We start from the raw sequence: 25,319 nt of genomic DNA, 5'->3' as shown, positions 1-25,319 counted from the left end.
AAGAGGAGCTTGGATGCCTCTCTTTTGCTTCTAAAAAGTATTAAAGTCTTGTGGAGCACAGGAGTTTGTTAGAGGATATTAATGGGCTGGAAAGGCAGGCAGTGTAGCAGCTGTATGGAGATACTGAAGAAATTTCAGATTATCTGGGGCAATGTCTCCACTTGTAATCATGAGTGAGATCACTCAGAGTTTGGTGAAACAAAAGTTCTATCAAATAGCAGCAACTGTATCTGAATTTAGCATGGTTCCCCCGCTCCCACCACAAGGCACTTTAAAAAGCAAGCAGGGCAGCCTGTTAGGAGGAAATTGATTAATTTTTAAAGACCAGTAAATTGTCTCCACTTACCAAGGCAGACAGAGAGAAAGAGCGAGAGAGAAATACAATTAATCCCTTAGATTCAGGGGATGCAGGCAATTTACTCCTGACACTCTGGGAAATCTCCTGCTCTGGACGCCTTTGGAATGGGAAGTCTGGACAAAACATTTGTAAGAATTTCAGGAACTGCTCGCATGGATGGCAGAGTTCACCAGCAATTGTATCCCTAAACCCAGCTAGGCTATCCAAGAACATAGGTCAGAGTAACCGTATGTTTAAGTACAGCCAATCTCACCATCATTACTAAGTTCCTGCAAAAGAACTTAGACAGGGTGTTTGATGTCTGACCACTTCTGGAAGAAGCAGCAATTTCCCTGATAACACAGGCTACATTGGACCAGCTGCACCCGGGTGAAACAGGCAGTGAATGCCATGGTTCAGCCTTTAAGAAATGCCCTCATTCAGTGTTTTGTAGGGCAACTGGCAGGTCAGTCCGTGTGCAACATGCCCATTGATTTCAATGGGCATTCCAATCACAGCCCGAGGGCAGGATTAACTGTGAAACTCAGGTCTCTCTAATGCCACTTACTATGTTATGACCCATATTGGTACAAATTCTGCCTTCAGTGACCCATGTGTGGCTCCCAGTGACTTCAAGGGGAGCTGTGTGTGTGTGCAGAATTTGGCCCATTTGGGTGTAATGGTATGTCTGCTCTTGGTCCGATGATGTCTAGGGCTAGTGTGGATGCAGGAGAAGAGCGGGAGAAGATGCAAGGCACTTTCCCCACCCCTCCCTTTCTCACCCCACATAGGGCCAGATATAATGGCAAAAACCAATCAATCCCGAAGCATGGGGACTGTGCTTTTCTAGTGCATTCAGGAACATAAATCATCCCAAAGGGGCCAAGGAAGAGGCAGGGCCAACGCTTCCCCACCCTGCCTTGGCTCATGGAGCCGGCCAGGTGAACTGGGGAAGGACCGATGGTGCCTCTTGAGACAATGCCTGTCAGAGCTCTCCCTGGGGCAGTGTGACCCCATACCACACCTTACTCAGCAGAAGCTGACACGGTGACTATAGTCCAGATAAGATTGCTTGCTATGCCCTCAATAGGGAAAGTAGGCCTGGATCCAGAAAAAAGGAGAATGGCCAAAAGTTTTTTTGAGACTGGGCACATGGCAGAAGGAATATTAGATTGACAGTATCACAAATGGAGACATCTTGATGGTCCCTGAGTAACTGTAATTTCCTCATCATCTCCTGACAGCTATCGCTCCCTGCCTTCTGCTTCCTTTCAAGATCACCGCTGGCCCTGCCACACTAGAAAGAAGGGGAAAGAACAAATATTCCTATGTCTCATATAACATTTTTCTGGTGTCAAAGATTTTTATTTTGTGGACAGATCAAAGACAAAGACACAAACCTTTCTGAGTATCAGGGGGTAGCCGTGTTAGTCTGTATCCACAAAAACAAGGAGTCCGGTGGCACCTTAAAGACTAACAGATTTATTTGGGCATAAGCTTTTGTGGGTAAAAAACCCACTTCTTCAGGTGCATGGAGTGAGCCTTTCTGAATACCTTGACCTTCCCTGGAACCACCTAGGGTAGAAGAAGGGTCATGAGTGGAGGAGGTCTCGCACAGGTGACCAGTCAGTCTGGTCAGACTCATGCCCTGATGGAGTTGGGTTGTCTTCTATAAGTCTCTGAAAGATACACACTCCCTCAGACCTCTTCCAATGTTCATTTAGAGTTTGTCCTTAGGGATTCTTTATGGGACAACTGGAGACATTCCCACCATTGGAGAAAAAACCCACAAAAAGAGACCTCGAAGACTGCAAATCATGTAATCCAATTTCATTAGTAAGCCTAGATAACAAGATTAGAGTTAAAATATTTGCATGCTACTTAATTCCTGTTCTACTGTGGATTATTCACAGGCTTTGTTTTAGGAAAATCAGTAAACAGTAGCATTAGATAACCAGTCAGCGTTGCCAAGAGTTTAGTGCCTGGAGGCTTTTGCCTTGTATTTGATGGGAGAAAAGTTTTGGGCAATTTTTTTGTTTGTTTGCTCGAGAAATTAAATTTTGGATCATTTTTTTCAATTAAACTTTTTTGTAACACCTTAAATGCAGATACCAGTCTCCGATACTAAGAATCCTTATATAGCCCCCATTATCATAGGACTAGACAAGCTTTAACATACTGTTAGCCGATGGCCAGGGATGTTTGGTGAGGTGCCAGCTATGCCCGTTTATACCATCCGTGACTTTAACCGCTAGGATGCACTGTCCCTTCGCGGCGGGCAGCCCGGGCTAGGCTGACAGATGCCCCAAGGTCCTAACCACCCGTGACTTTAACTGCTAGAGCTCAGAGCTCCTTCGCAGCGGGCAGTCAACACTGACTGACAGGTGCCCCAGTGGCAGCACTAAGAGCCTCTCCACACCCGTGACTTTAACTGCTAGAGCTCAGAGCTCCTTCGCAGCGGGCAGCCAGGATTGACTGACAGGTGCCCCAAGAGTTTGCCCCGTGGAGGCGGCACAACTCAACGCTAGGCTCTTAGTACTCTCACCTAATGGCCAGGCTTTATAGCCAAAATGGCTGAGGTTCTTTAATTGTGTTGGCTGCTTTACAGTAAACCAGAGAAAACAAGTCAGGCTTATGCACAATGGTTACCAAAATTTATTAAACTAGATTCTAATCATGTGGTTACAAAATTGCTAGTGCCTACTTATTTAAATGTAGAGATGTTACACACACAAACAAGTTACAAAACTGAAGCCACAATCCCAAAGAAAAGAAAACAAAGTATAGAGCTCTATTTCAAAATATGTGTACACTAAAGATAGGAGATCAGGTGTGGGTGCTTCTTACCCTCCTTGCATCTCTCGATTCCAGCGGTGCCAAGCCAGGATCGGTCACTCAATTCCGCGGAAAGATGAATAAGGGACAAGGCTTAGGGACCCTCTTAGCTGCAGAAGCCTTGGGAGGCTGTCACTTATCTGACCAGCAGATAGTGAAAAGCACTCAAAAATCATGGTGCTGTAGGTCCCATACTTATACCTCTGTACTCCTTTATTCTCTTTCTCCTTTCTTATGCCAAATTGGGGCTGGTCTGTCTGGGCGACGCCAGCTCTCGCAAGGGTAGTTCACACTTGCAAGGGAGAAACAATAAGTTTCGACTACTGGACACTTCTTTTATCAGGGTAAATATTTTCCCACCTAGGATGTTGGGGTGTGTGCATCACGCTATTTAGTAGGGGCTAAGAGCCATGTCTGTCACAGCTTCTCTGTCTGCTGTGAGCCTAATCGTTGTATATGTTCCCAGAGGCACATTGTAGCAGGACACCTGTGCTTCTCACAGCTTCAAAGGCTGTGCTGGAATTTATGTTAAGTGCCCTGTTGTTTTGGCTCCCGTGTGTTTCCAGCAATGCTGGTCTGAGGGGGGGCTGGCTGTCTGGCTACACATACGTATGTATTAACATTGGGCTGTTGGCAGATGATAGCTTGTTATTTTGGATATCACAATCTGTATCCCTCAGTCAGCTGTTGGAGGAATATGGCTCTCTCTCTTTGTTCTTGGTCACTGGCAAATTTGAGGTCCTGCCTTTGGGGGACTCAAGTTTCTCTCTCTTCAGACTTTCTGCTTGATCGGTCCCTTCTTCTCAAGGCTTTGGGCATTTTAGGGTAAAAAAAAAATCACTCCATATTTCTTCAGCTTGGGTCAGAGACTGCGATTTGGATCATACTGAACTCCAGCCAGACCCCTGCATACAGTAATACTCAAACTTCATGGCTGCACTACATCCAAATATTTGGATTTCAGTTTTGCAAAAGGCCCCTATTTTACAATGGGCAGAACCAATGCCTTGGATCCAGTAGCCACCTCCTAATTTTGGAATGTTTCTGAGTAGTTGGAATTTCCCATTCTGGCTAAGGCCACATGCAGGTTGTAGGGGGGCTGGGGAGTAAAGAGACAGGTAAACAAACTGCTGACCGAAGGCCTGATCCTCTCCTCCTTACTACACAAATAGTTCTAACATAAATAATGCCTTTGACTTCAGTGGGACCTTGCCCAGCCCTAGCTCACATCTCACCTCCATTCCGAATGCTGCTGCAAAGATGATTTTCTAAGCCTGCTGTTTTGACCACATCACCCTCTTTCGCATTCCTCTGCTTGCTTCTCCCTTTCGACTGCATCAGACACAAGCTGCCTGTATTCACTTTCAGGGCCCCTCACAGTCAAACTCCACTCCACCTCTCATCTCCCATTCATCATTGAGCTGTCGATGCTCATCTTTGATTGTCCGTCAGGCCAGCCTCCACTGCCCACTTGTTACATTTGCAAACAAGCCCCTTTCTGCTTTCTCCAGTGCCACCCCTTGCGCTTTGGAGGAGCTCCCAAGAAACAGCTGCTAAGCTACCTCATTAGCCTAATTCAAATACCTCCTCGAACCTCTCCTTTGCCATGATAGAATATCCTAGAATATCAGGGTTGGAAGGTGGTCATCTAGTCCAACCCCCCCGCTCAAAGCAGGACCAATCTCCAACTAAATCATCAATTTATGATGCCCACAAACAATTAGAGAACGGTTAGACTGCTGGTGTGTGGAGACCACAGCCTACTATGATTCCCAATATTGTCCCATTGTTTATTTGTATTCCCCCTGGCTGGCTATGTCCAGCTGTTGTCTCGTCTGATACTTAGACTATAAGTTCCTTGGGCCAGGGACCAGCTTTTCATTTTGTATTTGTACAGCACCTTGCACAATAAGGTCCCAGTCAATGACCAGGGTTCCTAGATGTTACTGTCACACACATAACAAAACAACAACAAAAAGAACAGGAGTACTTGTGGCACCTCAGAGACTAACAAATTTATTAGAGCATAAGCTTTCATGGGCTACAGCCGCCCACTTCATCGGATGCGTAGAATGGAACATATAGTAAGAAGAGAGAGATCCAACTTATCTGTATGTATATCTCTCTCTTCTTACTATATGTTCCATTCTACGCATCCGATGAAGTGGGCTGTAGCCCATGAAAGCTTATGCTCTAATAAATTTGTTAATCTCTGAGGTGCCACAAGTACTCCTGTTCTTTTTGCAGATACAGACTAACACAGCTGCTACTCTACAACCTAGAAAGCATCTCTATTGTTTTGGAATAGGAAAAGGAAAAGTCAGCATGCTTATTTGCTTTCTATTTTCCACTAGGGAGTTAAATTGTCCTAGTATCTTTGAAAAGTTTGTTTGGAGCCATTTGTGTAGGTCTTTATTGGAAGGTTTGCTATTCTGGGATTATTTAGGATTCTTTAAATAGTATCATTCTATATATCAAAGTTTTCAAATAGACAATGGGTCATATTTTGCTCTCATTTACCCCAGTGTAAATCTGGAAGATCTCCACTGGCTTCATTGGATCAACTCCAAATTTCTTCTGGTGCAACTGAGAGCAGAGTTTGTTCCAGTGAATCTAATTGTTGTTTTTGGTTCTGTATCTATTTTTCCATGGCGGGCCTCTGTATGTTTGGATCAGTTGTGTTAGTTATACATGGAGAAGGGCCTGAACCAAAAAACAGAATCCTAGCATTCCAGGCATTGGGGAAAATCTGATCCGGATTCTGATCTGAGCATTGTGGGTTAGGCCCAACCCTAATTTTGTAAATAATTAATAACCTTAACACTTTTCTATTGCGAATCATCCCGCAAGAACTACATCTCTCACATACCCACCACTTTGCTCATTAAAGGTTTTCCACCTGCAGTAATAAGAACAGTTGTCAAATTTGGGTTTGATACACCACTGCATAACACCAGTTTAACTTCAATGGAATGACACTAGGCTAAAATTGGAGTAACACACTGGGGAACCAGGCCCAGAATTCTCCTTATAGGATGACTATTCTAAGGACTACATTGGGAGATCCTTTAATGGGCGAAAAAGCGTGTGTGGGAGATCCAGTTCCTATGGGATGACACACAAGGGGTCTCAATGTCTGCACTGCAGTTTTAGAGCTCTGCAACTGGAGGCCCCTGAGCACAAGTCAGCTGACCTGGCCCAGCCCCCAGTCTTTTACTGTAGTGTAGCCATAGCCCGAGTCTCATCTGTGCACCAGTTTTAAATTATCTGACTGCTTTGTTTGATAAATGTTTTCTTATTAAAGTTCATGTATAAAACATTTGGCGATTCTCCCGTGGAGCTAAGAGAGGGCTTTTAAGAAAAGCTATCAAAAGTTCTTTCTTGCCTAGAACTAGGATTCTTTTAATCAGGACACATCAACAGTGCATCCTAGCAAGTCTGCTGTAATAAAGTCTATTCTGAAGCACTGGGCTGCTTTCTGGATTGCTTATCTCAGTTGCTTAGATTATTTGGGTCATAAGGATTGTGTTCTGTCCCTTTTCCCTAGTAAGGGAATGAGAACAGAGAAGCATCAGATTCTTCCCCTCAAATGCTCTATTTTTTTTTTTTTAGAACTACATTGTCTGCCTGCCACCAATTCTGACCCACCCCAGTCTGCAGTGATGGGTCTGGAGAAAGTACAGACAAAAAACAAATCTCTTAAAGAGCCAGGTTAGAATATTCCAGGAAGGTCTCTAATAAATGATGTATGCAGATGATGTTTTGATGACTGTTATAAAGGTCTGGCATGGGAAATAAATTAAATACCCCAGCTGGCAGCCATTATGTGTTCTTTTAAAAAAATTTAAAAATCCACTACAATTTATAACACCATAACGAAATCTATTGTCTATGGTTGAGTCTAATTTACAATAGACTGTGCTAAAGTAAAGCATCGTATAAATCACATAAAAAACAAAACCAAATAACTTCACGGCAGGAACAGGAAGAAAAGATAAACAACCTTTTTTTTTTTAAACCTACTTAGCCCTCAGGTAACTCAAGTTGTCAGTACAGGATTTAGGCCCAGTCCTGCTCCCAGCCATGCTGGGAGCCACAGCCTGGGGAAGTTCCTGAGTCCAGCGAGTCCTGCTGGCTAACTTCAGCTGGTTCTACAGAGGCTTTTCTGGTCAGTCCTGAGGCAAAGACTTGCGTGAGCTGTGCATAACCCTGGACAAAGGTGTCCCCATCCTCACAGTAAGCAATCCAGAGCTCAGAGGAGATTTTTTCCCCCCTTTTTCTCTCTGTTTCAGTTGATTCTTGACTACTCTCTGTGTGTGTGCGCGCACGTGCTACCAGACCACTCCCTGCAGTGCGTACTCAGCCAGTGTGTTCACCTGCTTGAGAGGTGGGTCGTCTTTATTCACTAACCCCTATTCTGGAACAGCATCTACGGACTTTTCAGACTAGGGTCTCCAGGGTAGGGGAAGATTTTGGGCTTGCACAAAAAGTTGGGAGTCAGGACACTGTTGTGATAATTTGTGTGAAACTCCAAATGAAACCATAACCTGGTGGGTGGGACATTATCCTAATCGCACACCCCTTCTGACATTATCAAACCGAAGAGCCAAGTTTCACCATGCTACATGGTGGTGTGGGTGGGGAGGTTTGGATACCTATAAATAATTTAGTATGTTTTCTCATCTGGGTGTAGGAATTAGGGTAAGAACTGCTTTAGTATATTTGAAAGATTTCAAAATGTACTGAGCAATTGAAAAGTTAAGTTTTCTCCAGTTTTTAGGCAGTTCCTGAAAAATAGCTACCTAATAGTTCACCCAAGGGTGGCATGGGAGTTCTCTACCAAAAGCCAGTTCCCATTGGTCATCATATATTTAAGGCGTTAGATATCTAATCTAAAAATTATGCTCTTTAGGTCTTGGCATTAAGGCAGGTCACCAGGAGGTGACGTATCTTGGAGATGTTCCTTTCAGGTGGGAGGTAGCTGACACCTAGCTTCCTGTCTGGCCATTTGTATATTGTGTATTGTATGCCTGTTCCTATACTGAGCCAGGTGCACATTTCGAGATTGTGACATTTATGAGAGAGAAAATCCAAAGGAAGAGACAAACAGCAGGGGCACGTCCTGTTTATGAATAAAATAAAGTATTGGTCCAGTGTACCTTGGAGCACAAAGAGAGACACTGAATACTTCACCTAGGATGCAAACTGACAGCATGCTTATCTCATGAAAGGAGGGTTGCACTGCAGGGGTATTGGATGAGCAGTCATTTATTAGACATAAGAATATCTTGTTAACTAAGTCTAGGCTCTAGAATCATAGATTTTAAGGTCAGAAGGGACCATTACGATCATCTAGTCTGACCTCCTGCACAACGCAGGCCACAGAATCTCACCCACCCACTCCTGTAACAAACCCCTAACCTATGTCTGAGCTATTGAAGTCTTCAAATAATTGTTTAAAGAGACTGAGGTGCAGAGAATCCTCTAACAAGTGACCCGTGCCCCACGCTGCAGAGGAAGGCGAAAAACCCCCAGGGCCTCTGCCAATTTGCCCTGGAAGAAAATTCCTTCCCGACTCCAAATATGGTGATCAGCGAGACCCTGAGCACGTGGGCAAGACTCACCAGCCAGACACCCAGGAAAGAATTCTCTCTAGTAACTCAGATCCCACTCCATCTAACATCCCATCACAGATCATTTGGCATATCTACTGCTAATAGTTAAAGGTCAATTAATTGCCAAAACTAGGCTATCCCATCCTATCATCCCTTCCATAAACTTATTAAGCTTAGTCTTGAAGCCAGATGTGTCTTTTGCCCCCACTGCTTCCCTTGGAAGGCTGTTCCAGAACTTCACTCCTCTGATGATTAGAAACCTTAGTCTAAATTTCAAGTCTAAACTTCCTGATGGCCAGTTTATATCCATTTGTTCTTGTGTCCACATTAGTGCAGAGCTTAAATAATTCTTCTCCCTCCATGGTATTTATCCCTCCGATGTATTTATAGAGAGCAATCATATCTCCCCTCAGCCTTCTTTTGGTTAGGCTAAAGAAGCCAAGCTCCTTGAGTCTCCTTTCATAAGTCAGGTTTTCCATTCCTCGGATCATCCTAGTAGCCCTTCTCTGTACCTGTTCCAGTTTGAATTCGTCTTTCTTAAAGATGGGAGACCAGAACTGCACAAAATATTCCAGATGAGGTCTCACCAGTGCCTTGTATAACAGTATTAACACCTCCTTATCTCTACTGGAAATACCCCACCTGATGCATCCCAAGATTGCATTAGAATGTGTATTATGGTTTTATTTGATATGTGACCGTTTGTTTCCTATACTTCTAACTGCTATTACTTGACTCTTTGCTTTGTTAATAAACTTATACTTGGTGTCACTATGAACAAATCGAAGTGCTGTGGGTTAAGCTGAGGGGTGTTCTGAGCTGGGGTGTGCTGTTTCTTTGGGAGCACTGAATATGTGAACACTGAGTGTCCAGTGACAGGGGCTGGGCACTCCAGGAGACGCTTGGGTTGGGAGTGTGTCTAGTGGTAACCTGTAGAGTAACAGTGGGGCCTGCAAGGCCTAGAGGGCAGTGCTGGTGGAGTTGGGGAGCTGAAACCATGGCTGGCACAGCCATGGCTTCCTCACGCTAAAGGCAGGTGCTAGCGAGGTGCCTCTCAGCCCTGGGTACCCCAGGAGGGGTCACACCTGGGCAGGTGGCAAGCCTACTTACAGATTTCCCAGGACAGCTGCCTCAGAAGGGGGAGGATCAGGGGAAATACCTGGACAGGTGGCAACGCTAATGAGCCTCCCACTAAAGTCAATGGGAGTTTTATCATTGATCTTTATGGCAGCAAGACTGGGCCCCAGCGTAGTCTAAGTTTGAGCCAAAGTGTAGATACCCCAGAGGCTGCCTTGTGGGTAGAAGGAAAGGATATTCGACATGGCAGTCGGAGTGCAAGTGTAACCTGCTGGGGAGCGTGGCACAGGTCCCCCCCTCCGTGCTGATCCACACAGGGCAGGAGTCTGTCATAGCCCCAGCTGGGGAGGCTTGGTTCTTTCACTCAAGATGCAGCAGCTCTTGTAGGTAGCTCTAGAGGGCCCTGGTTCAATCCCCATTGTATCAGCCATCCTGTAAAATGACTCCGTTAGCTTTGCAGGCAGTGCTGTGCTCCACAGAGGGGGTGGTTACAGCCGGTGGGGAAAGTACGGCGGTACGGTCTGGTATGCTGTACCACTGAGATATTTATAGCCAGTACATCATACCGGAAAGACACAGGAGGAGCCCACCCCCAGCCCTTCCACACAGCTGCCTCTCCTGAGTCTTGCCTGGGGGCTGTACAGCAGAAGTCTCTGGCGCAGCAGAAGGAGGACAGAGCCCCTCCGCCAGGTAACATGGGACAATGTGGATCATGGGGAGGTCACCCCCCCCCCTTTGTGTCCCTCATGAGTGCAGCCTACCAGCAAGAAATGATTTCTACTGGCACCACTGGTTACAGCCTCCTCTTGCTCTCTGACTAGACAGCCACCCTGCTGCAGAGAAGCACAAACTTGAGGCATCCACATTATACAGGCGCTGTGCCTCCTCTCTTCACCCAGCTCTAGCTCCAACAACCATAACCCAGCCCTCAATCCTTTGATCAGAGATTGTTTCAGTGTTCTAGCTGCTACAGAAACCTTCCTCTGCCAACCTGGAGCCTCTCTGTCTTGCCATTTGCCTCAGTGAGTGGCGGTCAGATGGTTGAATAGGTGGAGCTAAACCACATGAACCAGTGAGGGACAGTTCAGTCACTTGAAGGAGAAGGAAGACCCTCTGGCAAACTCAATCAAATAAGGGAGAAGTAGTTACTCAGAAATACAGAGAAATCACTAACTGAGGGACCTTCCATGCTTTCACAAGCACAAAATGCAAAAGGAGTCTATTTTCATCCCTCCCACCCCAAATAAGTAACTCAGCTAAAATGACATCAGATTTTGCCATCAAACACCTCAAAGAGAATACTGCCGTAACTAGACTAAGATGACCCAAAAACCACAGTGTAACTACAACCCTAATCACTCAACCAAAAGGTTGCTTTTAGGGCCATGAGAAGATAGCTTCCTGTCTCTAATGTGGTAAGACTTGGCAGCTGAGAATTCTGACAAGCTGCATCCTTATTAATTCAGTCTCTTCTCTGCCTTTTCTTTTCTCTGTGTTGTTCAGTTTCTTTTGTCAGTTGGCTAAATTAACTGCCGGGCAAATTTATTTTCAGCTTGCTTTGTGTAGGCTTGTTACCTAGCTATGAGCATGGCTTTATCGATTCCTCCGTTGTTACACTGAATCTAAGATTAGAGTTGATTTGCTGGAGAGAAGACCAGCTTGGCCTTTTTACACCTCTTTTGATCTCACAATGACTGAGGCCTGATCCAACATGCACCAGAGTTACTGCCGGGGGGGTGGGGAGGGGGGTGGGTGTCTTTCCAGTAACTTTAACAGGAGTTGGATCAGGTCCCAAATGCCCTGGAATTTGTTGCCCTATGGTTTTATCTTCTGGAATGCTAGATCTGTGATATTTATTAACAAGTGTTAGCAGAAAAGAATTACTGTTATTTATGTCTAAAGCCAAATATAGCAACATCTCTTTAAGATGCCAGAACAGTGCCATTATTTGACAATACAGCAGAATACACTGGTGATGCATATGGCTGAAATTCCAATTAAAAAGATATGCCCCTATTTCAGAGCACCTAAGAATAATAGTGACATTTATTTACCATAAAGTAGCATATATTCAAGAAGGATAGAGGTGTTTATTTTACTATCTGTATTTATAACCTGCTGTTCTTTATGTCTAAAAAGAAACAGGAGGAGTATTGTCATTGATACAATAGAATGGTTAGCATCCTTTCTGGTATAGTCAAATACTTCCTACAAGAACAGAACGGAGATGGTTTATTTCAAAATTGCTAACAAGCAGATGGGGAGGCTGGGAGATCAATTTATTAGATTTTCTCTGGTAAAATGTTATTATCTCAGTTTTACAGATGCGGAAACTGAGGCACAGCGATTCAGGTCACACTGGAAGTCCATAACACAACCAGGAGTAAAACCCCATTTTCCTGTTCACTAGTCCAATGTCTTACAAGATCATCTTTCCTCTATATGCAACAGGCAGTCACACAGAGTTTGCGTTCTTCCTTTTAGCTGACAGAGTGGTATTAATTGAATTTAAAAGCAACTGCCCCACTAGCTGAGATTGTAAAGTGCTCATTAATCCCAGAACATAATCTCCAAACAGAGAGTAAGGACATTCAGTGCTCAGAGCACTAGCCTAGGATTTGGGAGAGCTGGAAGGTCCCTGCTGTGCCACAGACTTCCTGTGTGACCTTGAACAAGTTACTTGCCTCTCTGTGCCTCAATTCCCCAGCTATAAAATGGGGGTAATACCATCCTACCCCACTGGGGTGCTGTGAGGATAAATGCCTTAAAGACTGAGAGGTGTTCAGACACTATGGCAATGAGGGGCATAAAAATACCATAGATAGATAATCAATACGCCTAAGAACTGAATGTTGAAAAACAGATACTTCTAGCTGATTTTATTTTTTTTCTTGCAGCAAAGTCCTCATCTTAAGAAAACGTATCAGCCAGACTAAAACTGCTCTAACATTTGGAAACGTTGCACAAACTGCAAAAATTTTAAAAAATACTCTCATAAAGCATATCAGAGGGCATTATTGTCACTCATTCATTTTCCTCAAAACATTTTGACAGCTTCACCACAACTTAGCAATGCCTATCCCACAAGTGTCATCCCAACCTCATCTCTTATCATCATCCAGATCTGGATCAAGTGTGCTTAACCATCCCCCAAAGTCACTGCAACCTGCTGGAAATATTGTTTATCTTTTCAAAGTAAAGAACCAAGACCTGGGGTAAATCACAGCCCCCAAGACTCTTGGTTACAACAGGTATTTGAGGCTTATTTAAACAGGAGCTAGTATAGCTTGTGGCTTTTTTGACACATCAGGATTACACAGAAGCTTTTCCCCATGAAAGGCAATAATCTTTATAAAGCACTAAGGAACAAACAAAAACTGTTTCCTGAGTATAATTACATTAAATGAAAAGCACTGACTATTTTATGAAAAATAACATTTACTTAATGCAGACAAGTTCAGGTGTTTGAATGGTACTTAAAGGCTCTGTCTATATCCTAGCTCCCACTATTACTACCAGACACAGTAAATTACAGCTATAAAGTTTGGTAGCATAGACACAGCCACAATGACTAGGTAACGCTGGAATGGATCAAGCTACCATGGATTTATTCTGCCCACACGGCAGCTGGAACTATGCCAGCAACAAATGAATTTAAAAGCAGTCATCACATGGTTCCGGCAGTTTGCAGACACTGTTGTTGCTGGCACGGCTGTAACAGTTTCCATGTCCCAGTATGGACAGGGTATTGTTTTTTTTTTTGACTACCCCCCTTTAACCATACATGAAAAGGCATAAGCCATGTTACTGACAGGCTAAAAGGCTGCATATTTATGACGCAGGGATCAATGATTAAGATAAAAGCCTCTGTTTATCGATCAAGCGCTGCTCTCTTCGATTACAATGTTAAAACGGAGTTATGTCCCAACATTAAAATGTCTGAACACACCACAGCTGTGAAGAGTGCACCGCAGGTGTTGACTCTGCTAGCTAGGTCTGCATGGAGGGACTGCTCTCAGCTGCTCATCTGCATGAATGTGGTTAGGCACCCTGGTGATGGGCACTTAATAAAATCTATGATAGGCAGATATTTGACATAATTCATCCCTAAATCTAGCAGTGTGTGCATGCATGTGCACTAACAAACCACAGTCATGCACAGAGACACCAGGTGAGATTCTGTCCTGTGCCTCTCAGCTGTGCAGCACAGAACTCATGGTGCAGAAGAAGGGTGGAAAAAAGCCATCTTTACCACCCTCCCGATCATACACTGCTCTGTAGCTCCCAGCGTAATTCACGCAATGTTGTTACACAGGTTTCCCTGCTCTGCCCTGGGGGCTAGAGCACTGTCCAGAATCTCCACAGTAATGCATGTTGTTGCCCACCCCAACACACCCATCCTGCCCCTGGCTCTGCCCCGTGCTCCCTATGCCAGTGGTTGCGAGGGGGTCCTTAGTAGACAGTCTTATGGTTGATGTGGACAATTCCTCCTGCACCAGAGGAATTGTCCCCCAGCTGGATCCAAAGCTTTTAGGGTCTCCCTTCATGTCATCCCAACCCTTTTTACCTAACATAAAAGGGCTGGAGAAGGGGTGAGAATTTCCTTCAATTAATAGAGAGGGAAGCTGTCAGCAGGGCCAGTGCAAGGATGTTTTGCTCCCTAGGTGAAACTTCCACCTTGCGCCTCCCCCCCCCCCCCACCCTGAGGCACCCCCCCCGTGGCAGCTCCGCACCCTCCCCCCGCCCTCTCTCCCTCCCCTCAGCCCACGTGTGGCAACTCCCCGCCCCAGCTCACCTCTGCTCCGCCTCCTCCCTGAGCATGCCACCACTTCTCCTGCCTCAGCTTGTGGCGCCAGTCAGCTGTTTGGCACGCAAGCCTGGGAGGGAGAGAAGCAGAGCGGGGCGGCGCGCTGAGAGGCGGAGCAGAAGTGAGCTGGGGCAGGGAGCGGTTCTCGTGTGCCCCCCCCCCCCCCGTTACTTGCTGCAGGCAGCCCTCCCCATGCCCCCCTGCCCCACCTCACCTCCCCAGAGCGTGCTTTTGGCCGCCCCCAACCACTTGGTGCCCTAGGCGACCTCCTAGTTCACCTAGTGGTTGCACCGGCCCTGGCTGTCAGCAGTGAGGAAGAGAAAAGCTGCTATACCTACCCATGGAAGTTCTCTGGATGAGAGGGAGTGACGTTGCAGATCCTACTTGTGGGCACCATCCCCCGGACAGAAGGAAGGCAGGGGAGCTCCAGTTCTCGCTGGGGCAGCCCTTGACAGGAGGGACGGAGAGATGGAGGAGCCATTGCCAAGCAGAACTGTGCTTAAAAAAGGCCCCTGTTTCCTCCACAAAAATTGCATTTAAGAACCATAATTATACATGGTGCTGAAATTATACATTCAAAGCACTGTAGAGACATCATCAAATCACACCAGGTAGAAGTAACTCATCTGACATGTGGGTAGTGTGGCAGAGCTCCAACCTTGTCCCCATGTGTCCTGCACTTCCAGGTGGTTTATGGTAGCCTCAGAGGCTCACTGCGACCTTCCATGTAGCCCTTCTCTCTCTAGGGCCTGGGTTACAGTCATAAGCCAGCAAGGAGGTTGGGGAGAGAACTCCCACAGTCTCGGTTGTCCATACAAGCTTATTCCAGAACAGTTTAGCCTCCTGTCTTGACAGGGGCCTGTCTTCCCCTCCCAGGAGGTGCTTCTGTAGTGGCAGGTTGGGGGGAACCCGGGCCCACCCTCTACTCCAAGTTCTGACCCAGGGACCCTTATGGCAGCAGCTGTTGGCAGCCAACCTTTCACTGCCAAAGTTGCTACATTTCCCTGGGCCACTTCCCCTGCTTCTCTCTCTTAATGCCTTGCCTTGCCTTGCCTTGCCTTGCCTTGCCTTGCCTTGCCTTGCCAGCAGCTTGAGGGTGTCTTCATTACCCAGCCCTTTAGCCACAACTTCCTCTCCTTAGCTCCCCTTCAGCCTGCCTGGAGTGAGCCCTTTTATACTATCAGAGGGGCCTTAATTAGAGTCAGGTGTTCATATTAGCTTAACAGTCTCACCTGACTCTTTGCAGGCTAATTGGAGTCATGTGTCCACCCTAGCCTGGAGCAGCCCCTGCTCTGGTCACCCAGGGAACAGAAACCTGTTTACCAGTGGCCAGTAGATCTGCCTTCTACTACTCTGCTGTACCTAACTGGCCTGGGTCTATCACAGTAGATTCTTTAGGTCAGCTTCTCAGCAGGTGTAACTCTGTGTGTTTCCATTGATTTCCATGGAGAGTCACCGATTTGCATCTGAGCATCTGGCCCTTCGAGTTTCCATTTCTCATTTGTCAGGGAAGAGCCAGAAACTCGTACTTTGCTCACGGGGACATCTCCACTTCTGAACTGTATTCAACAGCTAAGAATAAAGGCTGATACAACAGTAGGTGCTGGCCAGTGTAACAGCTTAGCTAGGAGATCGCTGGCGGTTAAATTATGACTTAAATGATGAATTATGATAGCCTTCCAATAGGAGTAGTAGCGGGAGGCAAGCAACACAAGTAGTTTTCAGATGGAGCTTGATCCATTCATGACTGGGATTATGAGAAAGGCTACGATTTTGTCAGGGATATTTTTAGTAAAAGTCAGGGACAGGTCACGGGCAATAAAGAAAAAGTCACAGAAGTCCGTGACCTGTCTGTGACTTTTGCTAAAAATATCCATGATAAAATGGGAAGGAACTGGGCAGCTGTTGGGTGGCTGGGAGCTCTGGGGCCCCCATGACCATTGGGGACACAGAGCTCCAATGTCCCCCTGCCCCATGGTGGGGAGCAGCTGGGGTCCCCTTCCCCCATGGGGGTGGCAGCCAGGGTCCCCCTGCCACCGTGGCTGGTGGGGAACTGCAGGGATCCCCCAGTCCCTCAGAGAGGCTGGGAGCTGCAGGGTACCCCCCTGTCTGTGGCGACTGGGAGCTGTGGGGTACCCCCACTGCCCATGGCAGCGGGGAGCTTGGGGCCCACTGCCTCAGGCAGTGGGGGTACCTCACAGCTCCCTGGTGCTGCGGGAGGTGTCAGGAGGGACCCTACAGCTCCCAGCCACCAGGGCTGAAGTCCTGGAGGTCTTTGGAAGTCACAGGGTTGCCTGCAACAGCAGAGGCCTAGACTTGATAACCCAGAAGTTCCCCTCCAGTCCTACGTTTGGTTTAGGTTGAATGTAATATCTCCGATCACCACACGATGTCACAACAAGCCAAGTAATGACGTATGACTTGCATACAAACGGAAGTGATACCACAGTGTAACACAAGCCATAGTTACAGATTCTAAGGAGAGTAAAATAGCAAGGCCATTCTATCACATGTTCACTAACAAAGCATTACTGACATTTCAATGATCATTGTACTGACCTGGATCCTGATTTTAGTCTTGTTTTCCTTTCTTTTGTGGCTGGAAGATGAACTGAACTCCAGGGTTCTGCATAACCAGATGTTCTGCGGAAGCTTTGACAAGGCCTGGAAATCCCAAACCCAGTGGCTTTTTTCTTATTTCAGGCTTCATCACCAAAACGCCAGATTTACTATTAATGGGAAGAACTGTAGTGTCTAGGAATTACTTGTGCTGTCATTGCACTCCTGCTCCCAGGGATGGCACTGATGAGTCAAACTGGGGGTGGGGGTGGGGGGTGAAATGATACATTTCCCTGGAGGGGTAACTCAGTAATATTCTCTTTAGTCCCCACTCCTGCTGAGGAGGAGTCATTCTACCCTCTTAGAGAACAGCAGACTGATGATAACTGATTGCTCAGAAGAGCAGGTGAAAAGACATCTGTTTGCTTTTGGAAACCATAACTGGAAAATGAGCAATTACAGAAAAGTACCCCAGAATACAGAACACTTGAATAGTGATTTTAATAAAGTAAAACCAATGCAACATGGATATTCCTAAAATAATTGTATAGAACAAACTCAAACATTTTAACTAAGATACAAAAAATAACATAGAGAGGATTTGGCTTAAAGCTTAAAATATTCCAGTGCTGGGGATTCTTTTTTTTTTTTTTAAAGCAAAGGGCAAGATAGCAAAACTGAAGTGCAGAACAGACTGTAACAACTAAGATCGGTTTTCTCTATCTAAAAATCTAAAGCAGAAGGTTCTATAATGGAAAAGGGTGAGCAATGAAAAGGTATTGGTGATTCTCAGTTCTCCATTGCTATTTGAGGAGTGTTTCTGAAGCACTTGTATGATATTGTGATTTACAACTTGTCTTAATTCTAAATGAAAACCTGAGAGTGAGCTCTTGCTGCAGGCCCATAAGGCCACCTGGAAAGGAACAGCAGTATTTGGTTTCTCTTTTTTGGTGGTCACTGGGTAAATATGGGCTGGTGTTAAGATGAGCATTGTGGAATTACACATTTGAATAGCTACCGAGCATACACAACCGGAGTGGTTTCCAAAGTTTATTTCCCCAGCCCTCATTCAGGCAGATCTCACCAGGAACCAGATCTCTGTTTGAAGCATCAAGACTTCCCTCTTGTGGCCAGGAAACCAGTTCCTCTGACCTTTCAGCACAAGGGTGGAGCACTATGAGCTCTTATGGGGATTCTGACTCGAGTCTGAAGCCACGCTTTGTAATCCTCTTCTGGCATCTGAACGATATTTTCACGCACAAACTGAAAAATAAAGGGGCATTTTCCTTAGCACTTTATATTATATATAAGAGATGCTGATACCATCTGACTGTGGGACAACCACCATAGAGCCTGCAAACTGTTAGCATGTTAACCTCCTTTAGATTGGTGTGATAAAAATGAAAAGGGAAGTAAGTCTTTTAATGTAAGTTTCTATAATAGTGCATGTTAATTAAAATGAATTTAAAAATGGAAGCCCCTATGATCTTCAGTATTATTTACACTGTAAAACCTGCAGAGCTAAGCTTGTATAAAGTGTAAAGCTTTGCTTTTACCCAGAGTTGTGTTACGTTAAATTGGCTTAAAAATGAATCAAAGTGTTAGTCTGGAGCAGCGTCAGACAGCTGACAGTGAATGGGGTTTTTCCTGTTCCTGAAATACTCCCACTGCCATTATCAGATGCGCCAGAAGGAACACCAGAGCCCTCCTCTGTGGATGCTCATGGAGAAGGTAGAAGAGGCTGGAAACGGAACTCAGCAGCATTAGTACCTTGTCGTTTTAGGTGCCATTCCTAACACTAGTGTGAAGGAAGAGCATGCAAAGGGCACGGAGTGGAAGCCACAACCAAAGATAAAGAGATACAGAATAACTGGCAGGCAACAGAGAATTCTAGGCTTCATGAACTGTGCATAATGGCAATGGGGAGCCTCTCTGGCTAACGAATGCTCTACTCCGGGAGTTCCTGGTGTGATTACACGAGGCAGGGCTCCGGAGATAATGGTTACCTTTTTGTAAGTCACCAAGAAGCGCAGTTAAACTATCCCCAAGCTTTCTGGGTGTTGGAAGAACTTGGCCTTTTAATCGCACGACACAACCTAATGTGTATAGTTTATCTGATGTAGCTGAGCAGCTTGTGTGTGTTATTATTTAACATGTTTCCGTTGAGGGTTTTCAGCTGATACTGGAACCAGGAGAGGAAAGGGCTGTGATAACAACTGAAACCACAAGGTGGCATCATTGCCTTGTTTACAGTAAGTTACTTATTTAGCATCCACAATCTATATTTAACATAACCTCTCCTTTTTCCCTTCCATCTTTCCTTCTCTCCCTCTTTCTTCTTTCCCTTGTGCAAATTATTTCTAGAGCCCTTTACTTGAGCCACTTGAGTAGTTCTTTACACATAACCGGAGCAGCTTTTATTCACATGTTGCTGAAGCCTCTTCAGATAAATCTGTAGATTTCACAGTTCACTAGTGTGCTTCTTATTCTCTAGTGCTTGGCACACATCACATCTATGAAATACAAGCCTTTCCTGGGCACAGCAACAATGGAATGTCCCTCTCTATGTATTCCAACTACTTATACTAACCTGCTGTCACTTTCACTCTGGTAGCAAATAAAATCAGTGATGAAATACCAACAAAACAATAATCATTAATAATACTTCTCAGTTATGTTGCACCTTTCAGCCAAAGAGTTTAAAGGGCTTTACAAAGGTGTAAATTACAATCCCCTTTTGCAGGGACGTGGCCCCATTGTCCCAAATCATATATCTTTGTGACCTTCCATTGGGTAAATCACACTGCAAGATGCCTACCCTGCCCACCCGCCCTGGATTAGAACACTAACAGATGGACTCTCGTCACCTCCACGGCTGCACAGATGTCTGGAGAACACAACTCCCATACACGTAGCTCACTCAGCACCTTCAGAAAGGTGTTGGGACGGATTCTCACATCTGGGTTCCTGCCAAACTTTTCCAGTTTCTTTAAGATTCTCTGTGTGTGATTGTCATTCTTCACAGTGTCCGGGATTCTGGACAGCAAACTGGAAAACCTGTAATAGCAGAGCAGAGCTGAAATAAAAGCCTTTGAAACTGATGTTTACACTGCTGGGCACCTCAGACTTACCTGATTTATTTGCCTCTCCTTTCCCCCCTCACAGAATGTGAGAAAAAATGTCTTTGTGGGAAGCTTCACTGAATATTAAATGCCAGGGAATGATGCAAAGAAGCTTTATTTCTATTGTTAACAGGACCGTGCACCCAACTTCCTTTGTGCGGCATTAAAAAGAGACCCCCTGATTAGTCATTTACATTCCGGGTGACAAACCTTTGGTGTGAAAGCAAACAATAAAATACTGACAAATGTTTCCATTTTACTTCTGATTTGCCCTGTTCATCTCTTCTCTCTCTTCTTTAGCCTCTATAGATTTTCCGAAGCAATCACACCCTGATCTGACATACTTTCTGATTTTCTTTACTGTCCCTTTTCCCCTTGCTGTCATCATATTTCCCCCCCAGTACATGCTGAGATAAATCTTTCTGATGTGAGAGTGTGCTTGTAACATTCAATCTTTGCTATTTCACTCGGAATATGGAGACTCAAGAGGAGAATTACACATTACAATAACAATAAAGCTCTTGTGAAAAGATGCATTTTTTTAAAATGTCCTGTGTACATTTTTTTAGTGCTGCTTTGACAGCCCTGGAGACTGATGTCTCCAATCCCTGGATGTGTCTGTGGAAGTGTGGTGGCTTTTCCCTTGTTCCTGGCAGGTCTTGAATTTGCCAGCACATCAACTAGTCTTTAGCAGCAAGTGCTGTCTCCCTCTGGCTGAAGATACGTATCAGTATTTCAGCAGCAAGAGGAGGTTCTTCCCAGAACCATTAAGGGGAGACAGTTTAGGCCTTGTCTATTCAGTGGTTCTCAAACTTTAGCAACCCGAGGACCCCCATTTTAATTTAAAAATTTTCAGAGTCCCCCAAATCCCTTGCTCAGCCCCAGGCCCCGCCCCCATTCCAATCCTTCCGCCAAGGCCCCACCCCGCTCCACCTCTTCCCGCCCCGCTCCACCCCAGCACCTCCTCTTCTCCACTTCCCCAGTTTGAGAAACGCTGCACTAGAAAGTTATCCCATTTTAACCATGCTGGTATAATTAAAGTAGTACAACTTCCCTAGGCCTTGTCTACACTAAGAGGGTTTTGTCAATATAGTTATAGCAGTAAAGTGAAATTGGTAAAAACCCTTGAGCGTGGACACAGTTATGTTTGTATAGAAGTGCTTATAATTGGTACGGCTTATGCTAGCAAAATTAGGGCTAATCTACCCTACTGAGCCTGGGCATGTGTAGCTAGACCAGCGGAGCCCCATAGATGAGATGCAACATAAGCCAGCAGAAGGAGTTCTGCCTGCATAGTGACACCACCTCTCCGAATGACATTAGCTAAGCTGGCAGGAGCACCCTTGTCTCAGCTTAGCTGTGCCTACACCAGGGATTGTCCCGGCAGAGCTACGCTGGCTGACAGTGTGATTTTTTCATACTCCTACCTGTCATAGCTCTGCCAGCAAAACTTTGTAGTGTAGATCAGGCTTTTTAGAGGTATAACTGCACCTGCACTGAAGCTTTTACTGGCATAGCTGTGTTGCTTAAAAAGTAATAAATCACCTCCTCCCTAACCGTAGGTATTCTAGCAAAACTTTTCAGTGTAAACCTGGGCCTAGTGTGGATGCAGTTATATTAGTAAAAAGGTGCTTTACACCAGGACGGATATTCTTGTATGGGAATAATGATACTGTTAGAAGGCTCCTTTGTACTTGTATAAGTACATCCACCCTAAGCTTGTACAGATACAATTAAAGCAATAAAATAAAATCACACCCCTACTTGACAATTATAGTGGTGCAGCTTCCAAACTTAGACCAGGCCTTCGATTTGGGAGGCAGGTGGGGCAAGTATGAGCTACAATTCAAAATGCAGCTTTTCTAAATAGACCAACATTTGCTTCTACATTCTCAACATTTGCATTCTCAGTTAAGGTCAGTTGAGAAAAAGCATCTGGAACGTAGACTCTCGACACAAAATATGCCGCCATTTTACTTCACTTGATTTACTAAGGGAAGACTGACACTGCAGCCCTATTTCCTGTGCTGTGCGATACAGCTAATCTAATTCCCATCATCAAAGGCTGGAGCTCTGCAGGAGTGCTTTATTGAGAGGTGCCTGCTTATCTCGTGGTGATGATGCCTTTTGCCCCGGGGAAGGATGAAGTCGATATCTGGCTGCAGTTTATAAACACCAGCGGTGAAACGTTCTTCAAACGTGCCTGACGGATAGACAGCTGGAGGCAACGTCTTCTCTATCATCAACATTTGCTAATAGGAACACAAGTTTTCATTTCCAACACCACATTATGTATGGATCAACATAGGCTTATCGAGTGCCTGTCATTCTAAGGATCCCAAAATGTTTTGCAAACTTATGCCTCCTATAAGGCCATATGCTGGAGATGCAGAGTTGCCTGGAGGCACCAGACCTTTTTAAAATAGAAACAGGCTACTTATACCCTCTCTCCTCCCATCTTCACCAAGCAGATTTACAACACAAGTTGAAATCTGGTCCTGGATATCATTGTTGCATCTTCACTTAGACAGTGTTTATAAGGGTGCTAAAATCAAGCCCTGAATGATGGTATTTAAGAGGGTTTACTGGTTTCTAAGAAGACTTTCTTTTGCTTTTACAGAAGAAAAAAAAGATCTGAAAATAAAGAAGAGCTTTTGGTTCTAGAGGAAATGTTCTGGGGGTGTGTTCAGCTTTTCCTTCCTTACCAGTTGCATTCATCTTCATCATGTTCTCTTTCTGCTCTCAGGCCACACTGTCTCATTCTTTCTAGGTCCCTCTCAAAATACGTGATGTTTTTTAAAGACTGGTATTTCTGAGAACTCTTCTCCTCCCGCCTCCTACAAATAAACTTCCAAAAATTAAAACCGTATATTTTAAAAATGAACATTCTGATTGAACGTTAACTGGGAAGATACTTAGGATGGTGGAAGGCAATGAGATGAGAAGAATAGAGCACGTTCAGGCCACAGAGACTAGTAATATTTTGCACTTTGATCGCACTTTATAAATTAAGTCTCTCAGAATGATTTACTAACAATTAATTAAAGCCTCCATCAATTTAGTAAGCTAGGTAAAGTATATAATTAAGGATCAAATCATCTGACACTGAAATGCAGTCACCTCTGAGTTGTACAGTATCTGTTGTTTAAGAGCATACCGCAATACTACATAACTCAGGGCAGGAAGGAAGAATACTACTTTAAATATCTGAAACCGTACGGAGAATAGGCAGAATTTAATGACCTGAGTTGGTATTTTGTCCAGGATACCACACTAATATGCCATATCCTACAAAAAGCCCCATCCAGTTATAATGACCACAAGTAGTCAGGATCCCTACTTCTCTTCCCATCCAATAGCAGCTTCTCCAGCAGCACAGTCCCCAACATCATCACAATGGGACATTGGTTCAGGGTGAACTCAGCCAATAGAGTGCCACCTACGAATCACGATCACTAGTTCCTGTCACATCTAGGTGGTCCTCAGAGTCCTCTCATCCAAATACTAATCTACCCTGCTATGCTTGTGAGATTTTATGAGTTTATAGCAAAGGTGGAATGGTTTCAGGTAATTAGATAGAGTATGATTTATTCTTTTATCCTGAAAGATCCAGGAATCAGTCAATTCTTCACACAGTCACAATGGGTGCTTATGAGAGATGACAGAAAAAACTCTTTGGGATTCTGGAGAGGACTTAACATACCAGTAGAGGCATGAATGTAAGAGTGGGGCGGTGGAAGGAGAAACTGGGGATACTGCCCTTTAAAATAACCATGTGAAGAGAGATCTCGGGTCTCTTATTTTCTACGCCTATAGAGCTCAGATGAGTCATAGGTGAAACCTTTCAGTCTTTCTAGAGGAAAGGATGACCGATGCTGGCTGATCAATGGACCAGAATTGAAGCTGGCCTGGGAGAAGGCTGCTCACTTGTCCTCCGCATGAGACAGAAGGCTGCAACTGTAGCCACTAGAATTGTTCAGTAATATGAAAGGACAGTGATCTACATAGCGATGGTGGATGACCCAAAGATCATGTGTGGATTGGCTGTAATTTGGGGTGACTGAATAGCTGCTCTTTGGGAGAATAAGGATTAGCTTCAAAAGTAAGTAAATCCAACATTGTTTAACAGAGCCGCACTCCAAATGTGCTGTGCTAGAGGGAGTGGGATTCTTGAACCAAGGGTTAGGGAATTTGAAACCTTAGCAGCAGTTTAAGAGGGTTGTGTGACAAACTAGGAAGGCTGCCGTCAGCCTGGAAAACGTTAATTAAAGATATACCGTTGAACGTCACTGAGTCCACTGAATCAACTGGCTAGAATGTAAAGAAGACAATGGACTCTGAAATTTGGGGGAACTTTTTCCCAGTGCCTGTAAATTACACATGTAAAGGTAAATATTCTGTTCAATGTCCTTAGGAATCATGCAGACAAATCTCTGCACAATGGCTTGAATATTCGGCCCAGAGTGTACATCCTTGCATGGGTACTCAGAAAATCAGCTGGGCATATACTCCACGCGCCATTAGTTTGGTGCCACTCCACTGTAGTCAGCAGACCACTCTCTAAAAGGGTTGAGAGATACAGAGGTGCGGCATGCAGTGCTTTGACAGCGTACAGCAAGCATTCAAGTACTTACCGTTCAAGGATCTCCAGGTTGTCATGCAAACAAAAAGCTGCTTCTTCAGCTACCGCAGAGAACTTCTGCCTCATCTCAGCACACAAATTATATTTACTTTGAATGAAATAGCTGGCATGGGAGCTGCAGGTGAGAGCGCGCAAACACCACGGGTTACTCATTTCTGTGAAACAGTGCTGGGCAGCTCCGAACACAGAGCTTTGTAAAGTGATGTGAAATGAAAGCCTCAGCTCTCAGATGATTAACGGTTCAGACATTCCTGGTCATAAACATGCAAATGAAGGAGTACAGAGCTGGGTTTAGAACTGAACAAGTACTAGAAAGAACGGTCTG

General features: G+C 44.9%; 1 protein-coding gene across 1 annotated transcript in view; it reads right to left on the bottom strand.

Annotated features, from left to right (window-relative positions):
• Positions 1 to 17,707: 17,707 nt before the first annotated feature.
• Positions 17,708 to 25,319, bottom strand: part of CCDC60 (coiled-coil domain containing 60) — a 122,410-nt gene continuing 114,798 nt past the window's right edge. Inside the window, 4 exon segments of the mRNA XM_027833984.3 lie at positions 17,708 to 18,493; positions 20,098 to 20,287; positions 23,058 to 23,189; positions 24,987 to 25,109. Of these exon segments, the coding sequence (XP_027689785.3) occupies positions 18,386 to 18,493; positions 20,098 to 20,287; positions 23,058 to 23,189; positions 24,987 to 25,109 (553 nt within the window). The 3' untranslated portion in view covers positions 17,708 to 18,385.

The sequence above is a fragment of the Chelonia mydas genome, chromosome 15 (assembly GCF_015237465.2).
Source record: "Chelonia mydas isolate rCheMyd1 chromosome 15, rCheMyd1.pri.v2, whole genome shotgun sequence".
Lineage (NCBI taxonomy): Eukaryota > Metazoa > Chordata > Testudines > Cheloniidae > Chelonia > Chelonia mydas.
The sequence above is the reverse complement of the archived record's forward strand: the minus strand, read 5'-3'. Positions and strand labels throughout refer to the sequence as shown.